The following is an 8918-nucleotide window of genomic DNA, read 5'->3' on the forward strand; positions in this document are numbered from 1 at the left end:
TAGGAAAACAGGAAATTGTCTTTAGTTCTAGCCAATCACGCACCTAATGGCATTTACCCCCTTCTGCCTCCAACATCCAGCCATCCCAAACACGGTCGAGAAACAGACACTCTTGTGCACAGTCTTGAATCAAGACGGGTAGTGAACTGCGTGCATCAACGCAGAGAAACACGTGGCAATAATCACAGCTCCAGGTTACCAGAGTTCAGGGCGCTGGAAAGTTAAACACCAAGGACTCCGTACCCGCTGAGACAACCTACAGGAAGCGTGACCCTCCCATTTTCAGTGGGTCACTAATAGTTCAGTCAAGTGGAGGGAACGACAAGGGACATTTGGCATCTCTGAAGAGATGAAGGCAATGACTCTGAACGAAAACCTCAGAAAAAGCTTAGCCTAACCCATCCCGTGTCCACACAAAACTCAAGGTTGAGTCACTAAGCCAGAAAGATAAGAGTGAAAAGACAAGAAACAGGGAGGATAAAATACTCATGGAACCTGAGGAGATGCAATCCTTCATTTTCCCACCCTCAGCATGAAAAAAATATTCTGTGTGAGCAATTAAAATCAAAAGACTTAATACCACAACAAAATTCTGCAGCCATCACAATCCATTTTTATTCCTGGGATATCTTTAATCCCATGTCTGTGACATGGTACTTCACTATAGAATACTTAAAACACCAGCGAGAACGGGCAATGTTCTGTAGCAGCAATTGCAAAATTTAATCAGTATAGGATTGTAGGCCAAGATATTATTTAAAAATGGTTCTATATTAATAGCTATACAGAACTCTTTCAAGCACATAGTGATCAACTGTTGTTAAAGCTCCCAATTCAGTACTACACCCAAAAGTAGTACTTCTCTGTGACTGTACATATCAACTGCAAATTACTGGAGTTTATGTATTTATACGTTGACAGATTTAATCTCAGATAGCACTGCCCTTTGTTTTGAACACAGCAGCACAGGAAAAACCAGGCAGCACTAAATAACACCGTGAGCAACAAACTTTTCCAACTCTAATATTGCCACACTGTTTTTACAATTTTACAGATATTTAACCAGATTCCTTTACCCTTTAAAGCTGAAGAAACTTGGACCCCCTGAAAAAATTATGTAGTCAACCACTTCTACAGGCCTTCCCTTTATTTCCTCTCAAACAAAACAGGAAGTCAGAGCTGCACAAGTATAAAGATAAGGTGAATATCCATTGTCACGTAATTGTATTTTCTGGTTTTCTACCTGTTCTTACTTAATGTTGCCAATGTTCCTTTTATCTTTTTGAAGTTTCTGTTTGGGGTTTTTTCTGTGTTGTTTTGTTGGGTTGGGGTTTTGTTTGTTTTTTCCACCAACCCTTAAGCTGACACTCCTGGCAAGACACTAGCTACCTGACAGCTTATTTCAAGTACGCAAAGTTACCACCGTTCCACCCATCTCTCTGTATGCATTTATCTGCGCCTCTGAACACCAAACTTCTCTCCTCAATGGTACAAGATCCTTGTGCATGTCTTCACTGACAGGTTTTGGTTTTACCACACCGAGTAACACAGCATCACTGCACACAAACCTTACTCTTCACTTTCTTTTCACAAATACACTCACTACATAAAGCCCAGCACCCATCGCTTTCAGATCCTGTTGTTGACCACATACTCTTACCAGCCAGCCAAATACTTCTACCTTGTTAAGACAAATGTTGTTGGGGTTTTGGGGTTTTTTTAACCAATTACTTGTCCTTTACTGGGCCCCTCCTCATATGCCATTGCAACTCAAAACTTAGTAAAGGATTCCCGGACCTAAGTAAACTACGCGAGCTGTAAGATCTCTCATGCTCAGCGACTCATCTGAGGAACTCCTGTACCCGTTACATCCCTCTACAAAAGCTCCGTTGAATTCTTTCCTTACTGTTATGTGGTAGAAAGTATAAGAAAGCAACAGCCCATAAACACATGATTTTGTGTCCAGTATAGAATCAGGCTCACTGTTCTCCAGTTCCAGTGATCTCATTTTAAAAGCTAGGTTATTACCTTCCATTCCTTTGATGTGGAAGCAGTTTTAAAGCAGCTCATCGAGCCTTACAGACAGGAGTTCAGAAATGTCATACTGAATTCCTGCAGAACTCCTGGGTGATTACTACCTAGTCATTACTATCTGTTACTACTCATCTGTTGCGGTTTGAGAAGGGGGGCATTTTCCATTCATGTTGAACCCAGGACATCATCTTACTTATTTGCTGTAATACTGCTTCTACAGACCCATCAGTTTGAGACAGGTGCTCCAAGCAGCCCTCTGCAAAGAAACCTTCCAGCGCATGGACATCCTGTAACATCTCTAGGGACAACACACACACAAAAAACTTTGCTTTTATGTTACCTTTTTATATTTTAAGTGCACCTTCTACATCACCCATTTGGCTCTTCGTGCAGACAAGCTTCCTGCTTCTGATAGATTAGAAACAAAAATAGTTTTCTAGTTTTTAGGAAGCTGTTTCTCAGCTTATTTTTTCTTCAGTATTATTTTTAAACATTTATCTTGCCAAAGTTTGCAAGGCCCCTATTTTACTACTTTTAATAATCTCTACTCTTCTGCAGTTAATGAAGCAATTTCACTTTAACCTTTCTAATTAGTCACTCATTTTAAAAACCAGGAGCTTTCGTGGCAACTGCTCGCTGAAACTTTCCCAAATACAGAGAATCCCTGACGAGACAAAGCTTTTATCCTTATCCTTATGACTGAGCACAGTAGCACACCTCCATTACCTGAGTTTTGTGTTGATACAAGAGACCAGGTAACCTATAGCAAGTATCAGTCACTCAAAGCTCTGTCTTCCAGAAAAGTCATTCTCTCCCACCTGTGAAGGATCCCTGGCCACAAGAACACGTGATATTAGGAAAACCTGACAGAAGTAAGAAGCTCCTTAGAGGATCTGAAACTTAATTTGGTGTGAAGAACTTTGAGAAAAAATAGAAATATTTAAATGGAAAGCTCTGGCTTTCTACTGTTTTCCAGTTCTTCAGTAAAAACGCCTTGCTTTAAGACTTTAATTAAAAAGCAGCCTAAGGAAAAAGTCTTCATTGGCCTCCAGAGCTGTTTCAGAATTGCTGTGGCCCAGAACCTAAAAGCTACTCTTAAGATAATTACACTAGATGGTAACAGTGAAGTAAATTCATGCTTAGTAAATAGGCTTAGGTTTTTTTCAATTTTGAAATCTTTTTGGGGGAGATGGGAAAAAGGATAAACCAAAAGAAGCTGAAACACGTTTCTCATAGCTTGACTTCCTTGCCTTTACAACCTCCCAGCAAAGTTAGGATTTGACTAAAGTGAGGAAAAGTGCCCTCTCACATAGAAATGATTAGTACAGGTTTCTCACTGCTGGTATGAGGAGATAAACGAGTTAGTTCAGAGTACTTCTTGGCAGAGGTAAAAACCCCTGTGCTATAAGGCCATGTATAAAGTGTCTAACATCTCTGGAAAGATTCTCAAAACCTTCGACAAGCAGTTCCACTGCAGCACGAGGAGAGCACTTATGGAACCTCGTAAGGCAGAGCTGCCTACTGTTCACGTGTGTACGTTCTATGATACAGGCCATGTGTACACCAGCAAATACCGCAGCCCCCTAGGGATGGGTCTGTGATGAGGATGTGACACCCTAATTACAAAGCGTGTGATGGTGGGGGAGATGTAGGACAGAGGGTTACTTTAGACTACCACGAGTCTAATCTCACGCACTGAAATGCCCATTAGCCGCTATAGCACACTTTAAACTGAGTTTCACCAGAAGGGCATCTGGCTTGTGCGCACCAACAGCACTCTGACATGCGTCACAGCATGACAAGTGGGGACACTGCCGTGCGGGATGCTGTTTATCCTAGAGAAGGTTTAGGAGGAGGACCTTATCAATGCACATAAATACCAGAGAATTTGTGGAGCCTCCATTCTTGCAGATATTCAAAAGCCACCTGGACACGGTCCTGGGCACTAGCTCTAGGTGGCCCTGCTTGAGCAGGAGGTTGGACCTCAAGAGGTCCCCTCCAACCTCAAACCTTCTGTGATTTCGTGAAAACAACACCTGACCAAATCTAAAATACTCACGTAAACAGATTCATAAAATACATTAACTAGCTACAGGCTAACAGAGACAGAAAGGGAAAGGAAACTAGAACGAGAAAATTCACATGACAGCAGCAGCAAAGTTTTGTTGGAAGAAACTGTGGTTTTGACCATCCTTCAGTATCTGACCCTTCTGAATCAGACACCTCCGAAGTGCAAGCACTGGTAACTGCTACTCTTCAGTTACAAAAACAATACTGGCATCTTTTCAAAAGCATACAGATAAACTTGCAGCCCCGTGTGTGTAACAGAGCCGAGCTATTCAGTAAAAGCTGGTTAAGGCATTCTAAGAGCACTGGACTGCCCCATCTGCAAATCTTTCTTTCCATGCTCTGATGCAGTGAAGTGTTACGATGCCTTACGTTTCTGTGAGGCCATATGCCAGGTCCAGCATGTCCATCTCTTCATCAGTAATTGCATCTAGTTTCTCAAATATGTGGTCTTCAAAGATTAAATGACAAGTTGAACAAGCTAGTGTTCCTTCACATGCACCTAAAGAAAAAAGAAATCAAGATAATAGAAAATTCAATTTTCAAATTACAGCAGAATCACAATTTCAGAAGAAACCCTTCATATATGGTTTGTCCCACACAAGAATTACCTCTGTTGATTAGTAAAATTAATGTTTCATATATTCTCACATCCATATACCCACTCTACATCCAACTGTCGATAGTATTTCTACAGCTCCTACACTAAGATTTACTTGAGTGCTGTAGTTAGTTGAAATACCTAACTAATTCCCTTTCTACCACTCAGAGAGAGAAGTTTTCTACTGTAAGAATGCGAAAGCAGACAACACTGTCAAAGGACACTACTTAATTTATTTCCAAGGTTGGTCCTTCTATGCCTTTTCTTTCCTATGGTTTTGAAAAGGTTTCCTCAAGAATTTTCCTGCAGCAAAAGACACCCGCTATACAAAAAAATCTTCCAAAGTACAGGAAGGAGGGATTTTATACTTGGCATTTCTGCTCACTCAACAGAACACTAATTTACAGCAACAAAGGTAGTCAGGCTACAGAGAGATGGTTTTCTCCACGTTCAAGAAGCCTACATGTATTACCGGGCAATCCAGCCTGAGCAAGAGATCCAATAATTTGCCAGGGTTGAACAGAACATGTATCATCTACAGCTACCTGCTGGAGCAATTAGGTCATCACAGGACAGTAACGGTTCAAACACTGACAAATTTGTCTCTGCCACTGTATAGGGCTGACACTGAGTTCTCTGCTTCGTTGAAAAAGAAATACACAACTTCAAGAGGAGGAGAAAGCTGAACCCTTCATACTTGTGTGGAGATTGGGGTTGGGGCACACAAACCCGCATCTATGATTTAAATTGATAAGAGAGAAGCAGGTAATACATTAACCAAGTTTCATTTATTTACTCATTTCCAGGGAAAGAAGGACCAAGAGCATTGTGACCCCATCACCTTTGTACTCATGCAGCAGGAAAGGGAAGCACGGCTGCACGTGTAGCCACTGCTATGAAAAGGACCAGCGGGATTCTGTACGGTTCTTGTGGTCTGATGATGAAAGCACCGTGTAATGCTATCTACAGCACACACTCCAAGTCAGCATGACACTGGACTAGAAGACTTGATTTTCAGAAGTACACACATATGCACGTGATAAAAAACAAACTGCCAAATGTCAAATTTGCCGTATCAGTAGAAAACAAATTGAGTGCAGCTGAATCAACAGTTTTGTAAGTCTATATACAAAGATATTTCTATTATTATTGCTGCACATGGGATGCCCCCTAGTGATAGGATAGGTAAGATTTACATTTTTTCCCTTGTTATCTTTTTTCTAAATTCAGAGCACACATTTTTACATTATAGATACTGCATGATTTCTCTGCCCTAGTATGATGTTTCATTAGCAAATGATTACTGAAATGATACTAGCATATGGTGTAATTAAAGATTGTTATAGTACCTCAAATTTTTTGTTTGGCTTCTGTTTATTGACAGCATTATCTTCCCCCCACCCCACCCACTTTACCACAACACCTTAACGTGGCTTTAGTTTGTACCATTGTCTTGCTTTAGTTTGTGCTATTAATACTTATGTGAACACAACCTTAAGAATCTGTCTCGAGGTATTTAATTGCCCTTACCAAATACCACTACTTTGCATCGGCAGAATCCTGTCACTTCAACAGAACTAACTATACAAAGTGCAAAAGTTTGAAGGAATAGGCAGGAATTGTAACTTCCTCCTATCCTGATTTTGAACAGAGCTTGTACTGAGTTAGAACTTCACTAGGGCACTGGCTTCCTCTACTCCAGTCCTTTAATAAAAATTACAATTTTTGCTCTTCCCTGCTAACTGACATGGATTTGGTTGTTTCTTTCACTTAGCACTCAAACGCTACAGCAATTTCTGCTCCAAAAAGCCTGATAATAAATTGAGACAGTATGGCAATACAGGAGTAAACGACACTGTTAGAAATACACCAGCTTTGTGCTGCCTCCAGAACATTTCAGCTCAGAAGAGTCTGCAGGTGACATCTTCCAGATTCCACCTGGACAGCACTCTCCACATTCCCCTCCTTTAACATTCAAGCAAGTCTCACCCCAAGTGGTTGGTTGTTTTTTTTTTTTTTTAGAACTTAACCCAAAATATTCTATGCACCCGCAGGAAAAAAAAATGGGGAGAAAATCCAGGTAAAGTACAGTTAGGTTTTATAAATTAATTAATAAATATCAGTTTACAGATGGACTTGATTATCTTAAGGATCTTTTCCAATCTAAATGATTCTATAAATCTTATGAACTGGTAACAGAACATAATACTGCATTCAGTGTCTAGAAATTAAGTGAATCTACTTACCAAAACCATCTATGTCTAGATTATTATCAACAACAACATCCAGCAGCGAATCCCCAGGTTTTCCTTTGGCTGTTAGTTTGTCACCATCACGATTTATGAAATGAACAGTTATTTTATCTTCTGAGCTGAAAAAGAAGAGTACATCATGGAATTAGAGAAAGAATTCTAGACAGTTTTATATCTTTAAAATTGACTGAGTACAACTAAACCAGTAATCACTGTCAACCCCAAGAGAACAGAAACTTAAGTTACTGGCTTTTGCACAGGCATTTACTGCTGTACACTGAACAAAGGCCATGAAAAATAAGAAAAAAGTCTGTGTTTTGTAACTAGAAGGTGTATAGGATCCTGATGTCTTCCCTTTCACTGAAGAGAGTCAGAGCTATTTTATTTTAGGTACAATATTTGTATTTTTATCAAATAGAGTGTTTTATTAAATGCTTCTCTCCACACCCTTCTGTGGACTCTTGCTTTGGATTTATGAAATTTTAATTTTCTCATCATTATCATTTAGGACAAATGCTACATTTTTTTCCATTTCTGCTTAGATTTTATGACATTTTACTTCATTAGTTCCAAAATTTAATTCCTTCTCCTCCCCAAAATGGAGATACTTCAAAAGCATTCTGTTTTTTTTCCAACAGATTCTCTTAGGATTTTACCTTGTAAATATTAAATCTAGTGAAGTTCAAAGTTTTGACACTGGCTTCCAAGGAAGAAGGTTGTATATATTACTGCTTTGTTTTTCAAACAATTGTGTTTATTTATGCAAAAATTCGCTTGCAGCCGATATAAAAATTTCTTAATACTAAAGCTTTTAATACAGAAAAAATAGAGGGGGTTTTGTGTTCTGTATGATGGTATTTCACATGCAAATTAAAGGAAAGCTTTTAATATACTAACAAATAAAAGTTTATTTGTTTTTAACGGACTATTTTCTTTCCTACAGTAAGTGAGCAAATCGAGAAAAACTTTTTGGATGGACAGTAGAGAAATCTGCCAAGAGATGAGAGATACTCAAAGCTAATGCAAGAATCTATGCTTCAATGCGATATCCATGTTTGAGACCAGCATGCTTAGCATTATCTTTAATCCTTTTAGTAACTGTGGGCCTTGAGCGAGCTATCATGTAGAAAGCATACAAGCTGAAAAAAATCAAGTCACCCCTGGAAAACTCTAATCCATAGAGCTAAATATTAAAGCAGAAATCCGAAAGCAGCCATACTGAAACATCAGTGAATAGATTATTTTTGGAACTGGATGTAAAAGAAAACGTGTTTTTAGCAATCTGCATCCTAGCTTGTTTTGAAAAACAACAAATGTTTGTTGCTCTAGACTTAATGTACTTGCCACAACTCTAAGCTCAGTTGGCAGCAGCATGCACCATGATTCATTATGATGTCACATTCAATTCTTGTCATATCATCCCTCAGTCCATTCTCTGGAAGGGAGCCACAAGCTACTATTAACTATAAATTAATTCCAAAACTATAATCGATAATGAAGGCTTGACCTTGCTAATCTGCAGAACGCAACTGAAGCATGTGCTGTAACACAAATTACAGGAAATCTTACATAGACCCTTACAAAATGTTATCAATGTTGCGCAGTCACCCCTGATATCGAAGGACCACCTTTTGTTGTTCTGTAGGGGGTTAAGTTTAACCTGCAACTGTTGAGCGGGGGTTTAAGTTACCACTCTGCTCTTGGTTTTGCTCCTCTGCTGTGCTAACACCTCCCACGGCACAACCAAGGAAACAAGCACCCACTTCTTAAGATACACTAGTACGAAATCCACCACTTCCACGGGTAGTTTAAGACCAAAGCTTTTGTGTCTGGGAAGGTATAGATTTACATTCTGACAGCCAAAGCAAACCACTGACAGCGTAATTTTAAAATGCTTCAAAAAGGTCTTCCAGAGCTCACCGAAATACTCTCATTTACTGAAGTATTTCTGTCAGCATGACAAA

The 8918-nt window shown here is 39.4% G+C and overlaps 1 protein-coding gene across 1 annotated transcript in view; it reads right to left on the reverse strand.

Annotated features, from left to right (window-relative positions):
- FDX1 (ferredoxin 1) overlaps nucleotides 1-7073 on the reverse strand; it is a gene marked incomplete at its 5' end in the record, with an annotated part of 7361 nt that extends 288 nt beyond the window's left edge. The window contains 2 exons of the mRNA XM_010140554.1: nucleotides 4474-4603; nucleotides 6949-7073. Of these exons, the coding sequence (XP_010138856.1) occupies nucleotides 4474-4603; nucleotides 6949-7073 (255 nt within the window). The remainder of the gene's footprint in view (nucleotides 1-4473; nucleotides 4604-6948) is intronic.
- Between the last annotated feature and the right edge of the window lie 1845 nt (nucleotides 7074-8918).

The sequence above is a fragment of the Buceros rhinoceros genome, unplaced genomic scaffold (genome assembly GCF_000710305.1).
Source record: "Buceros rhinoceros silvestris isolate BGI_N320 unplaced genomic scaffold, ASM71030v1 scaffold5987, whole genome shotgun sequence".
Classification (NCBI taxonomy): domain Eukaryota; kingdom Metazoa; phylum Chordata; class Aves; order Bucerotiformes; family Bucerotidae; genus Buceros; species Buceros rhinoceros.